This window comes from Culex quinquefasciatus, chromosome 3 (genome assembly GCF_015732765.1).
Source record: "Culex quinquefasciatus strain JHB chromosome 3, VPISU_Cqui_1.0_pri_paternal, whole genome shotgun sequence".
In the NCBI taxonomy this organism is placed as follows: Eukaryota; Metazoa; Arthropoda; class Insecta; order Diptera; family Culicidae; genus Culex; species Culex quinquefasciatus.
In genome coordinates this window covers 119,618,219-119,642,366 of record NC_051863.1, presented here as the reverse complement: position 1 = coordinate 119,642,366, position 24,148 = coordinate 119,618,219, and the positions used below count along the sequence as shown (strand labels likewise).

The 24,148-nt window shown below is 35.4% G+C and overlaps 1 protein-coding gene across 1 annotated transcript in view; it reads left to right on the top strand.

The window, feature by feature from the left end:
- Positions 1-19,955, top strand: part of LOC6038593 (potassium/sodium hyperpolarization-activated cyclic nucleotide-gated channel 1) — a 128,460-nt gene extending 108,505 nt beyond the window's left edge. Inside the window, exons 5-7 of the mRNA XM_038262326.1 lie at positions 10,991-11,158; positions 16,609-16,765; positions 18,584-19,955. Coding sequence (XP_038118254.1) covers positions 10,991-11,158; positions 16,609-16,765; positions 18,584-19,142 — 884 coding nt within the window. The 3' untranslated portion in view covers positions 19,143-19,955. The remainder of the gene's footprint in view (positions 1-10,990; positions 11,159-16,608; positions 16,766-18,583) is intronic.
- The last annotated feature ends 4,193 nt before the right edge of the window (positions 19,956-24,148 follow it).

Genomic DNA, 24,148 nt, shown 5'->3' with positions numbered 1-24,148 from the left:
TTTATTCAATGTTGTGCTGGAGAAGTTTACCATTTCGTCGTTGTCGTACAAACTTGTCACACGTGTATTTTAGGCCAAATTGAGTTGAGATATAATTACAAATATTTGCGGTAGTCGAGTTCGACCTTGTGTCAAACGTGTTCTGACCTGAAATCCCTTTGGCCAGTTTTCACACTTACATCAATTGTCACAGGGTGTGTCAAAATAGCATCTTGTCGTGCTATCTTGACACAGCCTGAAAAATGATGTAAATGTGACAAATGACCAAAGGGATTTCAGGTCAGAACGCGTTTGACACAAGGCCGAGCTCGACTAACGTAAACATTTGTAATTGTAACTCGGGACTCCAGCAACCTTTGTTTTCTTTGCGTGCTCTTGCTTTTTGTTTATTTACGGTCAAACATTCAAACGCGTTATTATAGAAACGTCAAAATGCGACGTGCAACAAGATAGCACGACAAAACGATTTGCTAGTATTGTAATCTTATTTTATTGTTTTTAAACCAGAATTCCATTCGAAGAAATTTTCTGGGAAAGAAATGTAGATCCCAGTTGTTGTTGGTTGGATATCTGTGGAATGCTTTGAATAAATTTCACTTTCTCAGATTTGTTAATTTTACCCAAATTACAAGAGTTCTCGTTGTTTTTTTTAAATCATCGGGCAACTATTCAGATCAAGAGATCTTTTTTGGACAAATTATTTGAATAACTAAAACATGCCATTATTAGAGTTTTGGAAAATATTTTTCGGATAATTATTACATCTGTCCATAAAAAATGGCGCGTAAAAATTAATTTGCTGAACGATTTGATGTATTCGGCTCAGTTGTATCCCTTGTAACATTTTAGGTTTTAGCCCAAGTAACAAATTAAGTTTTCTAACACTATTGAAGAGGTATTCAAGATCATTCAAACAAAATTGGAAATAAAACATTTAACTCCTGAAAGCCGCATTAAATAAGAGTTAAACCTGCGTTAAGTGCAAAGTGGACCCGTTAAGGAGGTTATCAAGATTATTATTCAATACCAGTTTAAAACGTTTTGGTCCTATCTCAAAGTTTTATGTTGGTTCGCAAAAACTCTCTCAAATCTCATTAAAACTTATTCAAAACCAAGAAGCATTCAGTCTAACTTTCAGAATTCTTTAAAAGCAAAATAAAACATGATTTGACACCTTTCAGTCTTGCATCATGTCAAATTAACCAAATTTAGAACCAAAAGCACTAAATATATATTATTTTGAAAGCCATTCGGTTTTGTCAATTAATCTTAATAATTGTATGATTTTCAGAGTTACGGATACACAAATTATAAATATGATATCATTATATTCTAGAGAAAATTATTAAGATTTCATCAATGATATACCCCGTAAGTCCTATGCCACGGAAATTTCACTGATTAATTTTTCGTAATACTTCGTAAAAAATTATCCCCTTGATATTTTTCCCAAAATTACATCGATTTTGAAACAGAAAAATATTTTATTTGGCTTCCTCTTCATAAATTCAACATGGCTGCTTTTTCAGCCGATTTTCAGCTCTGCAAACATGGCGAAAGAAATCAAAACTCTATTTACTCAAATAAAACTGCTTTAAATGTTTTGAACCTTGTAATGCTCTTGTTAAAAACTTCTCAAGAGTGTCAGGGCGAGAGAAGCTCTTTTTTGAGAATACTCAAGAACTATAGAATTTAAAAAGGTTTTAACTTGGCTTTTATCAAGATAAAATCGCGTATTGCCAATGCCGTAGCGCATGCTGATTTTGATTGATTGGTATAGATCTGGTAGGGAGAAAATTTTGAAATAAAACACATTGGGCGATTTTTTCAATTGATTTTATTTATTCAATCGAATCGTACACTTAGAACACCAACATTGCGTAATTCATTTTAAATATCAGTTTTCACTTTTACTGTTTCTGCTGTCAACAGAAAAACAACTTATAATATCAAAAAGTCGGCGTTTTCCTCTGTATCACGCACAATTCACAGCATTTGTCTTCCTAAAGTTACACTTAATCACATAACACTTAAAACACATTGTATAGACCGTTTTTGAATCGGCGTTTAATTTTGAAGAAATTATTAACTCATTTTCGGATACCGATTACTGAACTGAAACGCTAAGGCGTACTAATACAAAATGTCAAACCGACGACGTCAAACTGTAAATGACAGCGCGTAGCAATACACATAATTAAATCTTTTTAGTTTTAGACAAGATAACTTCAAGAATGAAAAATTTTTTTTTCAAATTCTTTTCGAAAAGACGAAAACCATACATTTTTAAAGCAGTTCTAACCAAGGCTGAATGGCTTTTACCAAAATGTAAGCCAAAAAACACAACAACGAAAAAAAAAATCAATCAAACGTCTCGTTTATTGACGATACATTGTAAGACAACATAATTTATATCCACTTTGCCACAAAAATGATTATGCGCAATAACAGTACAGACATCAACTGCAAAACTAATCAATTTTAGTTTTGGAAAATATTCCGTTTTCTCACAATTCTATCTCAAAATTCAAACACACCACCAACTCAGTCATATTTATTATTATCAGCACACAGTTGATGAGACAGTTATTTGTAAAAATTCACTAAGAATTTACTAGTATTTAAACCTAAAACGTAATTTAATAAAACAGCTCGCCTCTTGAAAGTATTTCACTGCGGCGTTCGTCACGGACAACTAAATGTGTCGAAGTGACAGCACAAATCAAACAAGATTAGTAAAATGCTCACTGAAGTCTAAAAAGATTTAAAGCAGACTTTGTTAAGTGATTTAGGCTTTACCAAGAATTCTTCAGGGATACTTAAAGAAAAAAGTTGAAAACTGAATTAAAACTTCTAAACACATTTCTTTATCATATCTTGAGGAATTCTTGATAATATCTTTCAGATTTTGTGACGATAAAACCGGTTGGGTTTGGTGAAAAATGTAATAAATATTTTTTGCATTTTATAAAACTAATATAAAACTACATAAGAATCTATAGCATTTGTCTTGTTACTTGGGAGGTAGGCCATAAAAGCCTTTTTAGGCCGTATGAGGGTTTTCAGAGCAATGATAAAACCTGTAAGTTCAAAAATGTTACTAGGGATGCATTAATGAGAACTATTCAAATAAAGGTACTCTATAAAAACAAAGTTTTTTTTACAGTAAGTTAATTACCGTCATCTGGGCAAATCGGGACTACAGTCTGAATAAGGACAGCAATGTTTAGAGCACTTAAGAGGCAGTATTTGTAAATATTGCTCGGTTTGTTCTAGAGGTCGTATCGAGGTGCTCCGATTTGGATGAAACTTTCAGCGTTTGTTTGTCTATACATGAGATGAACTCATGCCAAATATGAGGAAGTGGGGTAAAACGGGCTTCGAAGTTTGAGGTCCAAAACACCTAAAAAATCTTAAAATTGCTCGCATTTCCGTAAAACTTCATCAATTCCAACTCTCGTAGATGCATTCAAAAGGTCTTTTGAAGCACTTCAAAATGTGCCATAGACATCCAGGATTGGTTTGAAATTTTCTCTTAGCTTTTGCAAATTACTGTCAAAAATGGATTTTTTTAAAACCTTAATATCTCTTTCCAACAGCCTCCAACACCCATATTCCCATAGGTCAAAAGATAGGCAATTTCAAGGACTATAAGCCTATGGTATTAACTTTTTGGCCAATCGCAGTTTTTTTCATAGTTTTTCGATTTTTTTACAACAAACAAATAACAACGTTAGTTTTTACCCTGCTGGCCTCCATAGCGGCACTTTTTGGTCTCAATTTTGTCATATTCGGAATCCTCGGACAATTTCACGTAAGTTAGAAGTATTGGAATTGTAATTTTGATTTAAAAAATAATTAAATAAAACATTTTTGAAAAAAGAAATAGATTTTATTTACCCTTTGATCAATACGTCAAATGCTGTATCAAGTAGGCGAAAACCTGTTTTACCCCTAAACCAACAAATTGTTAAAAAATATTTTAATTCATTCTAAATGGCAATTTTTTCAATCAAATTTACCACTCCAATACTTCTTATTTTACATGAAATTGTCCGAGGATTCCGAATATGACAAAATTGAGACCAAAAAGTGCCGCTATGGGAGCCTACAGGGCAAAAACTAACGTTGTAAAATGTTTGTTGCAGAAAAATCGAAAAACTATGAGAAAAACTGCGACTGGCCAAAAAGTTAATACCGTAGGCTTATAGTCCATGAAATTGCCTATCTTTTGACCTATGGGAGTATGGGTGTTGGAGGCTGTTGGAAAGAGATATTAAGGTTTAAAAAAAAAACTATTTTTGACAGTAATTTGCAAAAGCTAAGAGAAAATTTCAAACCAATCCTGGATGTCTATGGCACATTTTGAAGTGCTTCAAAAGCCCTTTCGAATGCATCTAAGAGAGTTGGAATTGATGAAGTTTTACGGAAATGCGCGCAATTTTAAGATTTTTTATGTTTTTTTGACCTCAAACTTCAAAGCCCGTTTTACCCCACTTCCCTTTGTCGTAGAGGGCTCATTTTTCGCATGAGTTCATCTCATGTATAGACAAACAAACGCTGAAAGTTTCATCCAAATCGGAGCACCTCGATACGACCTGTTACACATTGGTGAAAAACTCGCTCTTAAAGGTTTTAAATATGCATATGGATGTACACATTTTGTTGGTCTGAGTCTGTTCTAACCGAAACCAACCAAAAAATTAAAATATTGTGAACTTACATGGTTAAAACTGCTGTCCCAATTGCCCCATGTGTCCCAATTCGCCCCAGTTGACGGTACTCAAAATCAAATTCAAAATTTGGGGCAAAACCTTGCATCTTTTGAAACATATCGTTATGATTTTTTGAAAAAAAAATCGTTTCTTCAGTTGTTAATGTATAATCAAACTTCCTTTGAAACGCTCTTAATTTAAATTAAGTGCGTAATTTTCAAGACCACTTAAAATCTGAATTTAGCCTTAAAAAATCTGTTTTTCGATTTTTTAAAATAGTGGCAATAAAAGACAAATGGTGAAAACAGTTTTCTTTCAAAAAGTTCAGAAATTTTCAATTAAAACTCTTTGAGAAACTTTGAAGAGTAGACCTCTGGTTTCTGAGATACACTGCATAAAAGAAAAAAAAAACAAGAAAAATTGTTTGAAGAATGATTTTTTTTTAAACATCTACAATATTTTCCTTGAGAAAATATGTAAAAAAAAATCGAAATCATTTATTGCAAAGCTCATTGCATGTTGGACCTTTTTAAAGGATAGTCTTGATTTTAAACCTTCAAAATATTTTTTTCTTTTAGATCAGAAAATTTTGCATGTTATGATTTAGGATTCATTTAAATGAAAATTGGGTGGAAAACACTGTGTGGCAAGCCTGATGATTGGCACCATGAAAGAAGGGCTCTTTCTCGACATTAAGTTGGGTCCGTCGAAATATTTCGTCGGAAAGTAGAGCAACATTTTGTTTGAAGATTTTTTTGTCGATTTTATAGGATTTGTCTCCAAATAATTTCGATGGTATTATTATTATTTATTTGATGAATTTCGAAGGTATTATTATTATGTATCACATATATAGAAAGTGAGTGCTGAATTTTCAGGGTAAATTGTACTAAGAAAAGATTTTTTTTCGGTCGTTTTGGGAACCCCAATTTTGGGGATATTTCAAAGAAAGTTGAAAATCTGCAAAATTTGGTTCCGATACCCTTTATTGGAGCTCAAATATTGGTCAAATATGTAATTTAGAGTCTCTTGATGCATATTTTTATGAAATTTGATGAATATGTACTAGGGTGCCCAGAAAAAATGACCCCCTACTCCACAAGCGGAAATCGGTTTTTTGGGTTATTTTAAGCATCTGTGTAAATTTTGAGTGAAATTGGATGAGATTAACTCATTGATACCCGAGCCTTATGTGGGTGAAAAATATGTTTTTCATACAAAAATTACTTTTTTAAATTGCTAATACCTTTCAGGATCGAGTTTTACAGCTTTGGTATGTCCTACAAAGTTGTAGAGCATTGAATTTTCAGTAAGAATCTCACAGTTGGAAAACTAGGGTTTTCCATACTTTTTTTCCGATTTTTCCCATACAAACTTTACCTCCGAGTATCAATGGGTAAATGAAACTGAACAAATCCGGTTAAGATTAAATTGATACTGTTATAGCACAAATTTGACAAATCAAAGGTCTCTTTCTATGACCAATAGAATAAAAAAAATCAAATTGTATGGTTGAGCACCCCTGCCTTACAGTCTCGTAGAATCCTCCCTGCAAGAGTACCCAAAATGAGTTACGATAAATTAAGGTGGTTCTACTCCACTTTAAGGGGATGATAAAATATTCAACTTAATTTCAGGTGAATCGTTCCATGTCCTCTTTCCGGGTTTTACGGACGGGACAGGCCCCTCACAGGTGTGCGCCATCACCACAACAAACTCCAGCCTAGAATGTGTCTCTGTGTCCGGTTTTGGCCAGTCAGCGGTGGCAAAAAGTGGGTAGCCTAGGGCCAGCTTCCACCAGCAGCAGCTGTTCATTACATGCTCAATTTGTAACTCTCGGGCACCACGGCTGATGCTGTAAATGACTGCTGCTGTAAATGACTGCTGCTGCTGCTGCTGTTCCGGGGTGGTAGCACCCGGTTCTGGGCCTGCGCCTGTTTCGGGCGGTTCGGTGTTGTTGGCGTTTTGTAAAAGTCCATTTCAAACGGGGTACGGTACAGCAACGCAGCAAAACAACAACAGCAACAATGGCCGGCTGGTGGTGGTCTAGATTGGTCCTTTTCTGAGCTGTGAACTGGACAAAATTCCATTTTCCATTTGGTGCCGTAGGACATTACGGGGTACACCTGTTAGTAGCAGCAGCAGCAGCCAGGACTTGGTTATTCAGATTCAGTGGACTCTTTTTGGTGCCAACCTACCTGTCTGCTCGTCTGAATAGTCTGTTGTTATATGAACCTTGTGGATGTTGGCAGGAAAAACTGAAAACTTAGATTGACACAAAATTTCTGCCAATATTTCATTTATGTTTAATTCTAATGCTGACGGAGCCAACAGCTGAAAAAATTATATAAAATGTCATTAATTTGCAAAACTATTTAAACTTCTATTTTTCATTGAACTAAAAAAAGGTTTGGTTAACAAATTTGAAAGCACTCTTTAGTTAATTTGAAAATCAAATCATTTTATGTCTGTCTAAAGTTATCGCATCGATCTAAATTCAACATTCCAGCAAGCTCACCCCTCTGACTACTTCAATTTGTTCTGTTTTCAAATGCAAAATATGCATCATTAGTCAGCGAGAGATTCCTCTCCTCTGATTACGTTCGTCTCGTGACATTTCATATTTTCCCTATCTTTCGATTTTGTTCCGTTTTCAAATATTGGTTTCAACCTTTTGCTTATATTTCCATCACGATTTTCATTTTGCCACAAACATACATCCACTCAGACTCGCATAGAAGATTTGTCTGCATCCGTTCGGCACCGAATCTATTTTCCTCCTTTTTTTCGAGGACATTAATGAGCGTGTTCTCTCTTTAGAAATTTCGCTTCTCCTCTCTCTCTGTCTCTGTTTCTATTGATATGTCTCTAAATCTGGTTAGTCTCTCTCTCTCTCTTACTCTCTCTACTTCTTGGTAACGAATTGGAACGACTTTTTCATCATGATTATTTGTTTGGTTTATCCTAGCGGTTTTTTTCTGTTCTCTTGTATCGAGCAAATCTCTGGGTTTCAACAATTGACTCACATTTATGTTTTTGTTTTAAATTTTCATGAAATTTTGTCCATCCGTTCCCTAAAACTGAAGGTTGTATTTGCATCGTGAATTTTGGATACAAGCTTTCATACAATTTATATTTTCTAAATCTACAATACTGCTAAAAACACAACTCGAAAATATGACTAATAGTCATTGACTATGGGTAATTATCCATCAGTGGACCTCTTTCCTAAAGTGAAGGTGTTTTGATAAAATGTTCAGCATAATTTGAAACAAAGTTTACTGGTTAGCTGGTGTAATGCCACTTTTTCAGTCTAAATTGAGGTAAAATTACATCATAAAAGAGGTAAAATTAAACCTTCCAAAATTACAGCTTCCAAATTTACATTATTTTTTACTGTGTACATTTCATTGCCCTTTTTGACATAATACGAGTTTTGAGTTCAACACTAGCAACAACAACAGAATAGCATAAATTTTTTATGATTGAAATATCTATCCAATAATTTTTCGACTGATTATATGGAATCGGTCTTTTTTCTTTAATTTTAATTTTTGTATTTTTTAATCCGGCTGAAACTTTTTTAGAGCCTTCGGCATGCCCAAAGAAGCCATTTTGCATCATTAGTTTGTCCATATAATTTTCCATACAAATTTGGCAGCTGTCCATACAAAAATGATATGTGAAAATTCAAAATTCTGTATCTTTTGATGGAATTTTCTGATCGATTTGGTGTCTTCGGCAAAGTTGTAAGTATGAATATGGACTACACAGAAAAAAATGATACACGGTAAGAATTTTTTTGGTGATTTTTAATTTCACTTTTTGTCACTAAAACTTGATTTGAAAAAAAAAACACTATTTTAAATTTTTTTTTATATGTTTTAGAGGACATAAAATGCCAACTTTTTAGAAATTTCAAGAATAGACAAAAACTCTTTGACCGAGTAATGATTTTTTGAATCAATATAGATTTTTTTCAAAAAATCGAAATATTGGTCGCAAAATTTTTTCAACTTCATTTTTCGATGTAAAATTGAATTTGCAATCGAAAAGTACTCTACAGATTTTTTTGATAAACGGCTCCGTTTTCAAGATATAGCCACCGAAAGTTCGATTTTAGCGAAATATTTGCAATTTTTCAATTTTTAAAAATAGTGACCATGAGTGACCATTTCTGAAATTTTGAAAAGTTCAAAAAATTTGCTATAAAATTGTCTAAGAGACATTGTAGATTGGACCTCGGGTTGCTGTTTGGATGAGACTTAGAAAACTTCAATTTTCGTGTTTCTTTTCCTTTAAGCCGCTGTATCTCAGCAACCAGAGGTCCAATCTTCAATTTCTCTATGACAATTTTATAGCAAATTTTCTGAACTTTTCAAAAAAAATATTTTTAGAAATGGTCACTCATGGTCACTATTTTTAAAAATTGAAAAACTGCAAATATTTCGCCAAAATCAAACTTTTGGTGACTATATCTTGAAAACGGAGCCCTTTATCAAAAAATCTGTAGGGTACTTTTCGATTGCAAATTCAATTTTGCATTAAAAAATAATGACAAACTTGTGTTTGCATGGAACTTCAATTTTTTCCAAAAATCACTATTTTTTCAAAAAAATATAACTCGGCGGCAGATTTTTTGACCATGTTTCTCTATGGCTCAAAAGTTGCGGATTTTTGTCTTCTAAAACATATCAAAAAATCTCGAAAATCAAAAAGTACGTATTTTGGGAAATTGAGTTTTAGTGAAAAAAAAGTTGATAATTTTTTTTTTTCAAAAGTCCTCAACAATACCTACAACTTTGCCGAAGACACCAAATTGATCAGAAAATTCACTCAAAAGTTACAGCTGTTTGAATATTTACATACCATTTTTGTATGGACAGCTGCCAAAATTGTATGGAGACTTGTATGGGTGAACCCATGACACAAAATAGCATATTTGGTCATAGGGAAGGCCCCCACAAAGTTTGAGCCAAATCAAAAAATACAAATAAAATCCATTTCCGGTTTTGGTAGAGAATTGCTCCCTTATCAAGAGCAATGAGTATTGATGTTCAATGTGGAGTGGAGTTATTTTTGTATTTACTTTATGAGTGTGAGAGACACCAACCACCTAAAGGTGAATTAAGAAATGTTTTTTTTTTTTTTTTTGCTTATGAAAGCACCAAAGTTGCTGAAACCGTAAGAATTATCAATAAATCAAAACTATTAATTCTTGAACTTTGCTCAAACATCATAATTAAATTTTCAATGGTATTTTAAAATAATAAATCAAGAACAAAACATTGTTTATATTGAAAATGTGAGGTTTTATCAGAAACTATAAAGAAATCTATTGTTTTGATTTGGTGAAATTTTTAAACTAATCGATATTTAACGATTCTAATTAAAATTATAATTTTTATTCATGTATATGCTTTCAATAGTTTTTGTCTCGTTTTCTTTAATCTCTTAGTTTGTTTTAAGCCATATTTGTCAGAAAAAAAAAACATATGTAGTAACAATCAAAAGTGAGCAAAAGCCCTATTTTTACATAATATCAATCATTAGATCCACACCATGCATCAAATCATCAAAAATCGGATAAATCTGATATCAAAATTTAAATATTAATATTTTTTATTATTAGCACTATAGGAAAAGGGGTCCGAAACAGGCAAAAAAACCTTAATTTGCAAATGGCTATTTTTCAGCATGATGATTAATTAATAGGTAAAAAAATAATCGAAATTGTTTAAAAGGCTTCAGATTTTATGGTTCAGAATAAAGTGTTATGAAATAGTGCTTAAAATATTGAAAACTAGTGAAGATGCTCGTCGGCATTTTGGTGTCGGAATTATGTGAAAGCTTGAACCAACAAGCGGTGTTGGAAAATGTTAAGGAACTGATGCACAAAGTTTCATAGCTTTAAATCTCTTAATTTCAAAGGTGCATTAAAAGTGTTCATTTTCCAGGAGAATTGCTCGATTTCGTTTGTGTTCCGGTACGTTTTTCTCGGTTGCTGTATTTGTGGCCCCCCGTTCAGCTTTTTGATCTGAGATTGATGTGTCGTCGTGTAACCACACCTTTCGCATTAATTTTCCCCCCCTCGTTCGTTTCATTTACATTTTTCGTCCTAAAAACAATGAATTCGCTCCCACGCACACACACATCTGCAGGTGAAATGAATTAATCGAATTTTTCTGTCTGTATTTTTTTTTGCCTCCTCTTCTTCGTCACAAACGAACGGGAAACACCACCACAAACAAAACACACCACCACCACCATCACAGGCAACCGGAGGACGGCGAGTGTCCGTTCCGTCGGCTACAGTGACCTGTTTGTGCTGAGCAAGAAGGACATGTGGGACGTGCTGAAGGAGTATCCGGCGGCCCGGGTGCGGCTGGAGGCGATCGCGGTCAAGCGGCTCGAGAAGTACAAGAAGGCCCCACTAGAGAAAGGTAATGTCGGGATGAGAAAGCCCTTCGCCCCTCCCTCACTTTTCCTCTCCCCTGTCAATCCTCCCTCACTGCTACCCGTTCCATTCTTTTTCTACTTCCATTTTAACTTGCGATGGACCTGATTTGTAGAAATACTATCACAGATATCACTACAAAGAAATTGAGTTTGAACTCTTAAGACGCTCTACACCACTGATTTCCAAAGTATATTTGATCATACAAAGACTTCCATACTTTAATGGTGAGAAACACTGCTTTACACACTTTGTTAAGTAACTAACATACATAAAATTTGATGTTTAGTAAAACCTAGTACTACATTTTGTTCAGTCATTCTTGCAAAATATTTTGCCACAAAAAGTTAACTAAATATTGATAATGCTGTGAAAAAAATACCAAAATTTTCCTAGAATTTGTTGCCCACATCGGTTTGGCTCCACTGACGCGGTAAATTAATTAAATTGAGCCTAAATCGAGCAAATCCATGCCCTTTCACAAAATTGCGTAAACCACACAAACCTGCAATATTTCGCCTGTTTTTCTCCTTCATGCCGTCCACTCTCTGGCCCAGCGTTCTGTTCCAATAAATCTCCGAAATTGCATAATCCAGATTGGGCAGAATTAATTATAGCCCAGAGCAGAGCACACTTCACGAGTGCTGAATTTTGTCGATTTGTCGATTTCCAGCCGAATTAATTTCCACTGCAGGAACATTAAATATTCCATTTGTTCAGGACTCCAGGACAAGCCCCGCGGCTGCTGCACCAATTATAACTTTTTTCTTTCTCCAGTGCTGCATTTTCGATGTATTAGTTGCACTATGACTCGGAATTGTGATTCGTTGAGCTATCGATATTACATTTCGATAATGCGTAGTACTTTGTTTGTATCCTGCCCTCAACAGTCCGGCTCAATTTACTGTTGTGAGCTTCCATATGATCATTAGAGCCTTGGAAAATCATTTATTGAACCTAGCAACAAGTACTCAGAATCACCTGCTATTTGCATTACGCTATTTCGAATAAAATACTTTAAACTCATTTTGACCATTTTTGTGTGGACAATTGCCGAAGCTGAATGGAGCACACCACTTATGCAAAATTGCAGTTCCGGTCGTGTGGAACTGACAGCTAAATAAAAAATAATTTAAAATAAAACTTTTTCCGGATTTCTCCATAAGGATGAAAATAAATAAAAAGTGTTCTAAGAGGTGATATTGGGTAAATTTTCAAACAATTGGAATTTAAGGTAGTGTTCATCAAAATCCACCATATTTTGGGAAAATGTTAGTAAACTATCTATGAACAAATCTACGTTGAAAGATTTTCGATGATATTTAAATTGGTTTTTGTTACTAAGAAATTACGAGATGTGTATTGTTTTTTGACCCATTGTCACCCCTACTGACGGTATCCTATCTTTTCCCATCAGACGTGCCATAAGTTAGCACACATGAATAGAACTACTGGAATCAGCATTTTTAAGTTCAATTACAGCTTTTTAAAAGCGTTCTCATTTGAAATTATATAACAAATCAACAAATGGGAAAAGCCAGAAAGTTCCATAATTCCTTTCCAACAATGGCCAAATTCTATTTTTCAAGCTCACGATTTTACGAAAAAAAAGTTTTGAAAAAGTTTTTCGTCATCGATCATGGCCGTTCATGGTCACCCGCGATAGACACGGACGACGAAACAAAGAGAAACGCAAAAAGGTACTTTTTCAAAACTTTTTTTCGTAAAATCGCGATAACTCGTGATATTTATGAGCAAACCCCTTATGTCTCACAGAAAATTTTTGCTGCTTTACAACTTTGTAGAACATTGTTACACTCTAAAAAATAACCCAGCAAAGTTAGAAAAAACATGAAATTTTAAAATGAAAAATTTTGTTCTAAATGGAAAAATGACCCTTCTGGATCAATTTAGATTCGAAAAGTACATTGAATTTCCCAGAAAATGACATGTTCCAAAAAAATTTACAGTCGAGTAACGGAAAACGGAGCATTTGTAATTTTTGCCTTCCTCACCTTACTGAGGAAAGGCTATAAAATCACTCAGAAAACGAACTTCTTAGTTTTACCTCCTAGACCCACCTTCATGTATACATATCGACTCAGAATCAAATTCTGAGCAAATGTCTGTGTGTGTGTGTGTGTGTAGGGATGTGGGTCTGTGCACCAAAAAATATGCACTCGATTATCTCAGCACTGGCTTAACCGATTTGGACCGTTTTGGTCTCATTCGATTCGTCTTGGGGTCCCATAAGTCGCTATTGAAAATTATAAAGTTCAGTTAAGTACTTCAAAAGTTATGCTAAAAAAACGATTTTAACAAAAGTCCGGAAGATTGTAAAAAGGGTGGTTTTTGTAAGAAAACCCGTCATGCTATACATTTTTAGAAAGGTAATAAAAAGACCTTTCTAATGCGTCAAAAACATTTAAGATCTGACAACCCTATCAAAAGTTATAAGCACTTAAGTGTTATTTATGCACTTTTTGGAGGCCGGATCTCGAATATTTCGATGAAAACGTTGTCCGGATCTCTCATGCGACCTATCGTTGGATAGGTAATTAAAAGAACTTTCCAACGCGTCCAAGACATTGAAGATCTGACAACCCTATCAAAAGTTATAAGCATTTAAGTGTTATTTATGAACCTTTTAGAGGCCGGATCTGATATATTTCGATGAAAACGTTGTCCGGATTTATCATGCGACCTGTCGTTGGATAGGTAATTGAAAGCCCTTTGCAACGAGTTCAAAAGATTGCAGATCTGACAACCCTATCAAAAGTTATACGCACTTAAGTGTTATCTATGAACTATTTTCAGGCCGGATCTTATATATATTGTTGAAAACGTTGTCCAGATCTATCATGCGACAGGTCGTTGGATAGGTAATCAAAAGACCTTTCCAACGAGTTTAATAGATTGCAGATCTGACAACCCTATCAAAAGTTATAAGCACATAAGAGCCCTGAATTATGAAGATCTGACTATACCCAATCTGACGGAATGAATAATGAATCAAGTTGATAGAACACTGAAAGGTCCGCCCTTTTGTATCTATTTTGGATAGCATTACCCTCTAAATGTGAGGAAGGCACGAACCACCTAAGGGTGGATTAAGTAACGTTTTTTTAAATGTTTTTTAATGTTTTTTCGATGAAAAATTTGTTTTTTCGGAATTCTGAGCACGCCATCAAATCGGACGTCTAATTTTACATAAAAGTACCTTTGGCACCAAATTTCTATCTCATCACCGTTTCAGGCTGCAAATTATTGAAAAACACTTCTTTTTTCGCATGTTCAAAAATGGAAGGGGTCGTATCGCCCCTCCGTCACGAGATATCAAAAAACGGACCTCGGATTCGTGATCAGGGACAAAAGTTACCCCTTAGGACAAAGTTTCACGCAAATCGAAGAGGGGTAGGGGCAACTTTTCCCGATTTCGTGTGAGTTGGTAGAGAATTACCCAATAAGCATTGATATGTTTTAATTATAATAAAAAAGTGACCTGAATATATATATTCAATAATAAATGAATGGGCAAACGCAGTATTTTATTGTTTTGTTTCCAACACGTTTAATATATAAAAATAAAAAGTTTTCTCTAATTCGCTTCATTTTTATCCATTTTACATTTCATAGAATTCCAAATCAACAAAATCTTCACTAGGCTAGCCAAAATGATGTATATAACTTGAATTTTCTTCGAAATTCGGAAAACTATAAAAGAGCAATAAATATTGAAAATTTGCATCTCACCCTTCAATACTTTCACTAAAAATCATTTATATAAGCTGTATCAAACAAACAAAAATGTGCTTTCTAATATCCAATTTCCACGTAGACTGTCAAACCAAACTCATAAAATTTCGTGAAAATTTCACGGGACTTAAGATTTTTAAGATAAAATAAAATATTTTGAAGCCAAATTCATAAAATCATGCAATATAAATAATTTTAAATTTTCAAGAAGACTGTTAAACCAAAATCAAAACATTCCGTGAAAATTGCCTTTGAAAATATCTTAAATATTCTTAAAAGCCCAGAATGTTCATAACAAAAATAATACTTCAAAGCAAAATGTATAATGTCTTGTTATGACATTTTAACACGAATGAATGTTTTAACACAAAAAAAGCTTATTAACCCTCGACAACCCAACCCCGCCTCTAAACGGGTTTTCGTTTTTAGTACAACAAAAGTTGCTTAAAATGACCTCCTGAACATAGAAAAAATAAAAGTTTTAGAAAAATAATTTGAGCAGTAGAGGGTTAATCTTTTAAAAATCAATTTTGTTCAAAAGCATGCTTGCTTTTCTATTTTTAAAATATTTTTTTGACAAGGTCCTATAAGCTAATGTGTTTTATATGTTATAGGACCTTTTCAAAATAAAACTCTAGAAATATAATTAGTTATTTATTAGGTAATATATAACTAATTATTGATAAAACTTATCACGTTTTTAGATTGAAAAACTATTATAATTTACATACAATGGTTTTGTGAATGAAATATTTATCGAATTTATATGTTATATTTTGCATTTAAGTGATATCTTATCTGTATGAAAACTATATTGCATTTTCGTATCAAGTCATTATATTACTTGCAATGATTCCTCTGTGCTCTCTAGTATTAAGTTTACTGGCTTTCCTATCTAGTTAGCATCGTTAGCATCTCGTCGCCGTCGTGCTAACTTGTCGGACGTGCATTTTGGGCCAAATTGAGTTAAGAACGCCATTTTGTGCAGCTCACAATGCCTCACCTTTTGACCTTCGCAGATCCCCATAATTCGATTTCAATCCTGAGATATTCAACGAAATTCGAAAAAACTCCGTGCATTTTTGTCACTTTACATATGAAAGTAGTTTTAAATCTTGTCTTGCTATCTTGTCACTCCCTTTCATTTCAGGTTAGAACGCTTTTGACGCACGTACACTAACATAGACTAACATAAACATTTGTAATTATTACTCGGGAATCCAGCAACCAACTTCAACCAAACTTCCAGACAATGCACATAATGGTCACCCAAACAAAACGTATTTGTAATTGTTTACATTGCGTGCTTTAGGTTTTGTTTATTGAAGGTCAAACATTAAATCGCATTTTTCTCGGAACGTCGAAATGGCGGGTGCGACAAGATAGCACGACGATGTTGATTCTGTAGCTCAAGGGAGCACAGAGGCATCGTTATGATAGTTTTTTTCGTCATTCTGATGGTCATTGCGTTTCCCGCCAACTTTCAATCCTAATTTCTGGTCCATTTCCACACTCCTGTCACTCCTTCCTTTGTTTAGAGAGAACGTTATTGTGTTAACTATGTGCTATTTTTGCGATTACCTACTCAACCATCAACCCGGTGTATGTGTGTGCATGCACGTTTGTGTGCGCGCGTGTGTATGTGTGTGTTTTTTTTTTTGGGTTGCACACCGCCCAAAGTCGCCATGGGACGCTGCCAGTCGACGCCAGGACTTGTGGAGACCCGGGGCCGCACCACCATCGAGGACATGTGGATCTCCCCGACGACGGCGATAACGACCGCCAGCTCGATGGTCCCGTCCACATATCCGTCGGTGCCGTTGCCGGGTTTGGGCAGGTAAGGAGAAGCAGGTGGAGGAGGGGACCACCGGCTTCGCCACCGGAAGTGCCCTCGGATTGATTCATCCACTATCGATTCCTTTCTGGTTCTTTGCTCTGGTTGTTTCCCCTTCGTTCCCATTTCCGGCTGTTTTTGTTTCGTAGTTACAACTTTTTTCCGTACAAAAATGCGCAGTTCCTCATCCCGACATTTCCATTGATATGTTATGATAATGTGCATATTTTTTAGATACTTTGTCAAAATGCTTGTTTTTATACTTATAATTGTTGTCTTTCGATTTCAGAACAAGTGAATATCCACAATCTTTGGCGTAACGCTTTGGAGCTCGGGATAATTATTTTATTGTTTCAAATATTTCTATCAGATCATCTTAGCTTTATTTCTTTAAATCCGCACCAAAAAACATAAACTCTAATAAAACATTATGATTGGTTGCAAAAAAATAATTAAAATTCAAGTTTATTCACCAATTAATTGATTTCCAAGTGAGAGAATGTGGCTTCATTAAAAATATTTTTTTAATTTCTTACGTTATAAAAGCAATAAATCATATTAAATCAAGTAAGTATTTCAACCCTTCCTCATCAATTATAAACCAATGGCTGATAGAAGTCTTATTATGGTTATTTCAGTATTAAGCAAGGGTCCTGATTATTCCAAAAGACTCATTCACTCGCGACCACAAATCGAACCACAAATCGACCCCTTACCCTTGGCTATTTAAGAGCTGAATGCTAGTATGAAAGAATGTTTCTATCTGATAGCGTTTTGTGTAAAATTCCACATAAAATCTTATATTTATATGGGAATTACTATGAGAAATTTGGATTTTCTAGTATGGCCAGACATGAGCAGAATGGTCTGGAGAACAACTTTCTCGAAGGAAGTACATATATCGAGACGTTGAAATGTAATGAATGCTTGATCAACATCACTGCGCCTCATGTCAAACTACACGGAAAAAAATCAATTCTCGAAATCGTAGATTAAATTCACGAATGCGCGAACCACGAAGGAATATATGTACGTTTATAGTGCAAATGCACCATACTCATGAATAAATTCCTTCGTGGTTGATTTTTTTTCTGTGTACTGCAACGTGATTGTAATATCTGAACCATAACAATATGTTTTATCATATAGCCTGATGATGTCGGAATCGTGCAAAACGATAATGCTAAGGCTCAAAGGCAGACGTTTCGTATAGCCAAAGCTAATCCTATTTGAAATGTAGCGTCGTGGTGTTCATCAAGATCTCGTAGCAGGCTAAGAAAAAAAAATGCTTTCCAGGGTAAAACCGATGATTCCGACGACCCCGGATGTATAGCCGTTGAGCCCGACGCAGGTTCAACGAATCGATATGTTTCCTTCGTGAGTGTTGTTTTCCAGACAATTCCACTCATGTCTGGCTATACTAGAAGTTGCTGCTTGTTTTCTCCAGACCTGTAGAAGCGATTGTACAAAAGTCAAAATTTCCTATAGTTATACCCGTATAAACATTAAACCGCTAAGCCAGTTTTCAATCACATTAGTTGATATTTTCCTTGTGGGAAACTTTATCTGAGAACTTTTCAAAATCCGTACCCATCGAATTACCCATTCATCAAGGTTCCAGCCCGTTCGGTATCATTTTCAGCACTTTGCTAGTCATTTTTCTAATGTATGTTCTTTGTATTTCGTAGCAAAAGCCCGATGCACCAAGCGTTACGCCTCCCGTGGATATTCACCGGCTTGCCAACGGACCAGCATTTCTAACCTCGATCTTTCTTGTCTGTCTCCTCTGTCCGTTTTCTCTGTCACCGTCCTCACCCACAGCCGCATGACCAGTCCACGATCCCATCGGGGTGAGCTTGCCGGCAGTCAGCAGCCCCAATCGCCCGGTTCGGTGAGCCCCAGCGTACACAGTTCCGGCGAGGAACGGCCTAGAAGTCGAGCGACGTCCCACCAGACATCGCGACCCCAGTCCCAGCCGAGTCGGACCGGCGGTGGTGGACCAGGCGGAGGAGCGGGAGGAGGCGCGGCAGGTGGTCGACGGAGTATCTGCGCATCGGTAAGCGGGTTCACTACCAACGAAAGTAACAACCTGCTCGGACCGCCGTGTGACTCGTTGACCCACATCGAATCGTCCGGGGCAACGCCACTGCTGGGATCCCACGAGGCCCTCGAGGGCGAGATCAAACGGCTGCGGGAACGTCTGCACACCGTCGAGTCGGAGAACTTCAGCCTGAACGCCAAGCTGGCCCAGCAACAGTGGGAGGTCGAGCATCGGCTGGCGGAAATCGAGATGCAAATCTGTGGCGCGTCGTCCGCGTCCAGCATCAGTCAGGAGAACGAAACCGAGGACCTGGAACGGAACCGGGAGAGTATCATATAACACGGAAGCGAGCTGCCTCAAAAAGTTGCCCTGGTGTATGTGCGATGCATGACTTGAAAACAGCGCTGAAACAGCACACGTGGGAGGACGACACCGGAGACTACACAACACGGCCATTTTCGGATATTGGTTTGGTTCTGGATCTCACCTTTTTACTCATTTATTTCGATTGGAGGAACCATCTACCTAGCAAACATCAAATCAAATACTACTTCCGCATATTTAGACATACACACAGAGTAGGAAGGAGCGGGCGCGATAACAACCTGCAGAAGACGCCTAAGTTTAGTCCAGAGTTTTTCTTGTTTCGACCTACGAATGTGAACAATCAAGGGGGTTCCAACATAATTCTGTACTTATCTCATTATTTCATTGAACTGCTACTTGTTATTTGAAATTATTCAGATAAATTTGGATGAGCTCATGAGCATCCAGAGGCTAAATATTAGAAATTGTTGACAAGTATCAGTTTGTGTAGATTTCTGGATTTTAGTCAATTTTCCCCCAAATTATCTTCCATTTAAAACATTATTCTTTCTTGAGTATTCGGTGAGACTCAAGAGGGAAGAAAAAAGTAATACAGCGGGGATCAACAAAGAGAGACATCTTTCATTTAATTGTAATTAGGTATAAATATCCATTGATAGTATAATTCAAAAATGTATGCAATGGTTCAATGATAATTCTTATTATGCCAACAAATTCCAACTTCGAACTTTGGGAAAGATTTTTTTGCGAAAAAAATTCCGTCAATGCCTCGATATTTTCACTTGCTTTCCAATCATTAGTGGAAAGCAACTGTACACCTGTAAAATTTTAAAACACTTTTTTCATCCAAATGTTGAAACCTAGGCTTGTAATTTAAATTTTTTTGTCCCCTCCCTCCACAAGTAACATTTTTTCCAGGAGTTCTACAAGAGCTCTTCAAGATAGCTACAGCATAGCAGTTTGGACCGCGGTAGGATAAAATTCTCTTCAAAACTTCTTCAGGAGTTTGGAAGAATACTTGAAGAGAGTTTTATCCTACCGCGGTCCAAACTGCTATTCTGTAGGTATCTTGAAGAGCTCTTGTAGAACTCCTGAAAAAATGTTACTTGGGTCGACTTTGGTCAGAGCCAAAGGACATAAACTTCAAAAAATATTTGCAACGACCTAATTAAAATTTTGTTATTTTTCCAATTTTTATGCTTTTGATTCATTTCGTTCAATTTTCTTTTGATTTTACTGAGTTATTCTCTGATTTTGCTATGTTTTAAATTTTGGAATTGAAATTGAAATGAAATTTTTAAATTCTTTAGATTTTTTTTCATTTGTCGCTGTGTTATTTTCAATACCTTTTTTTTTAATCTTTTTGAATTTGATTTATTTTTATGAACATATTTGAGTTAATTGAATTCATTGGAATTTATTTAAAACCTTATTTTTTTAATTTATTGGATTTTTTTATTTTTTTGATTATTTATTAATTTCTCAGATGAGTAACTTTTTGCGTTTCTCTTTGTTTCGTCGTCCGTGTCTGTCGCGGGTGACCATGAACGGCCATGATCGATGACGACCAACTTTTTCAAAACTTTTTTTCGTAAATGATTATAAGCAAACCCCTTATGTCTCTATATCAAAATTTTTGTAATTGTCTGCTCTACATTTTTGTAGAACATTGTTACACTCTTAAAAAATAACCCTGCAAAGCTAGAAAAAACACGAAATTTTAAAATGAAAATTTTTGTTCTAAATGAAAAAATGACCCTTCTGGGTCAATGTAGATTCGAAAAGTACATTAAATTTCCCATAAAATGACATGTTTCAAAATTGTTTACAGTCGAGTAACGGAAAATGGGAGAATTTTTAAAAGTTTTTTAGTGTTTTTTTCGATGAAAAATACGTTTTTTCTGAATTCTGAGTATGCCATCAAATCGGGCGTCTAATTTTACATAAAAGTCCGTTTGACACCAAATTTCTATCTCATCACCGTTTCAGGCTGCAAATTATTGAAAAACACCTCTTTTTTCGCATGTTCAAAAATGGAAGGGGTCGTACCGCCCCTCCGTCACGAGATATCTAAAAACGGACCTCGGATTCGTAATCAGGGACAAAAGTTACCCCTTAGGACAAAGTTTCACGCAAATCGAAGAGGGGTCGGGGCAACTGCTGTGTGAGTTGGCGGAGAATTACCCATTAAATAAATAAATTAAATGCATGTTTTCAATATTTCATCACCGCCATTTTGGTCGGGGGCATCTTGGGTTTAAAAATTGTAAATCTCATTAGAGTAGTTTAGGGGTCAAACTAAAGCTCAACAATAAAAAAAATAAGACAACGAAAAATAATTTTGATTCATGATTCGTTAATCTGAAGTTTAATTGTGCAAGACCTTTGGATAATCGAGTGTGGACTGTGTTTGGGAAATGATTATTTTTAATTCAATATTCTATTTTTTATATATAATTTGAACAATCGTTCCAACCCCAGACGTAATCAGACGATGTTGGAAGCCCCTTGGAACGTTTGAACGAAAGAAGAAGGCAACGACTGTCAGGGAGAGAAACTACCGGAAGAGTAAACAGAGCGAAAACAGCATTACGGGTCATCTTTGACAAAGGCAGCTATTCTACGGAACCACTTAGAGAATGGGGGTGGAGCAAGCGAGAAACCCCTTTTGCGCTGCAGAGAGCTGCAGTTTTTGATAGAAGTCGGACAAAACCAACAACAACTACAACCAAAAAAATGACTACGTAGTTCACAGATAGTGAGTTGATTTGATACAAAACTAGCATTACAGAAGAAAAGAAAGAAAATAACATGTTGTTTGAAATATCGAGCGTCACTACTGATTCGGGTACTAAAGTCTGGAGGAGCAGACCGTTAATGAATCTGATACTAAAATCGTGCTCTGTATGATAGTCGAATCATTTCATAAATGTTTCTTATAGCAGAGTGTTACGAAGCTAACCCGTGTGTATAAAGGTATGAATTATAGCGACTAATTAAAATAAACTCGTAATACGGAACAAAAATGAGAAGAGAAAGATTCGTTATTATCGAACGAAGTAGATTTTTTACTAGCAGATATAAAAACTGAAAAAAAGTAAAAACCAAAACAACTAAACGTGAAAAAAAATAACTGTTGAGAATATTTTGGTGGCGCTGGTGCGGCTGCTTCATGAGTTTAATTTACTGTTACATTCGATAGTATATTTTATCACACAAACAAAAAACACTTTGTTACGAGCACAGTGCCACCGAAATCACCACTACACGGAAAGCATTCGCTCAACAATTGAACGACAAAGCCTGCGCTAACCCCAACCGCGAAAACTGGGGGAGGCTCGGGGCCAAATGTGAATATTTCACTGTAAAAACATATACATATAGTACCACAAATCTAAACCGAAACTTGCCAGTTTTTAAAAGTTTTTTCCATTGGCAAAATAAAACAAAATTATTATCAAAGCAAAAAAAAACATGACAAATAATCTTTCATCGGTCGTTGCAAATCGTTTTTTCCTCATTCCATTCGTCGAAAATATGCCACAAAATGAAAACATACAAAAACACACTTTTTAAATTTTTGATAACTAGGATTATGGTCAAGTACTAATCAATTTTATTCTTTACGAAACCCAAAAAAAACAAGCAAACCTTTAAGTAACTATTAAGTACTCGCGTGGAAGACAGAACGGAACCGTTGTGTGTCCGTTGGATGCGCGCACGAAAGTTGAATTACTCCTTAATCCCTTTACTCGAAATTCAAGTTGATTGTTAAGAACTAATAAAGGAACACACTCACACACATACAAGCCCACACTCACACATACCAAACGAAATAAACAAGCGAAACGAATCTTTTTGAAGCATCTTTGATTAGCGAATGTGAGCTGTACTAAACTCTATCAACCTTATCACGTTTAGCTTTTCTTTGTTTTATTGTCAGTTTTCCTTTTTTTTAAGAGTCCATCAATCTGGTACTAAAGTTAACTTAAAGCATTTACAAGTCAGCGCTCGAATCGTACTGAAATTTAATTTGTCAACATTACACAGAAAATAATCAATTCTCGTAATCGTGAACTAAGTTCACGAATGTGAGAACCACGAAGTAATTTATTCATGAGTATGGTGCATTTGCACTATAAACGTGCATATATTCCTTCGTGGTTCTCGCATTCGTGAACTTAGTTCACGATTTCGTGAATTAATTTTTTTTTCGTGTATGAAGAAATATTTCCCGAAATCTTAAAAGATCGTCAAAGAGTAAACAATATTTTCAAACTTTTCTCGGTTCTTTTTTTAAGGGGTTATTTATATGTAAATCGGCAAAAATGTCAGAGGTTAGTTTGAGCACACACTTAAACTTTTTTCAAAATCTGTTTTCAGGGCATTAAAAAATACATTTCCATCTATTAACAAAACAAATTTGAAGACATTTGGTTGTATCTTTGCCGAGATATTGCTATTTGAAGTTAGCAGTTTTAAAAAACGGGTGCCACGATATCTCAACATTGCTTCGACCAAATCGGCTCAAAATTTTGGTGAAGACTCGTTAAACCGTTCCCGTGTGCATGACGGAGGCCGATTTTCAAAAAGATTGTTAAAAAAAGATAAAAATATTTATCTGTTTTTCATATAAAAATCGCCAGTTTTTGATTTTTGTAATTTTTGAAAATTCAAAATTTTTAAATCAGGCTTCGTCATGCACACTGGACATATCTTGGGAGTCTTCACCCAAAATTTCAGCCAATTTGGTCCGTCCCATCTCGAGATATCGTTGCACCCGTAAATCAACTTGGTGTTCAGAGAAAAACGCTCTCAAAGTTTGACAGCTCGCTTTGCGCATGGCAAAATTCTCAGTTAAATCATGAAATATCTTCATGAAACTTTCAGGAGTGATTGAAAATCATCTTTTAAGTTGATTTAATAATTTTTCTGTAATATGAAATTTTGTGATTTTCTACATGTATGTAACCCCTTAAGCACTGTTCGTGAATTTGTATGACCCTTTATGTTTTAAA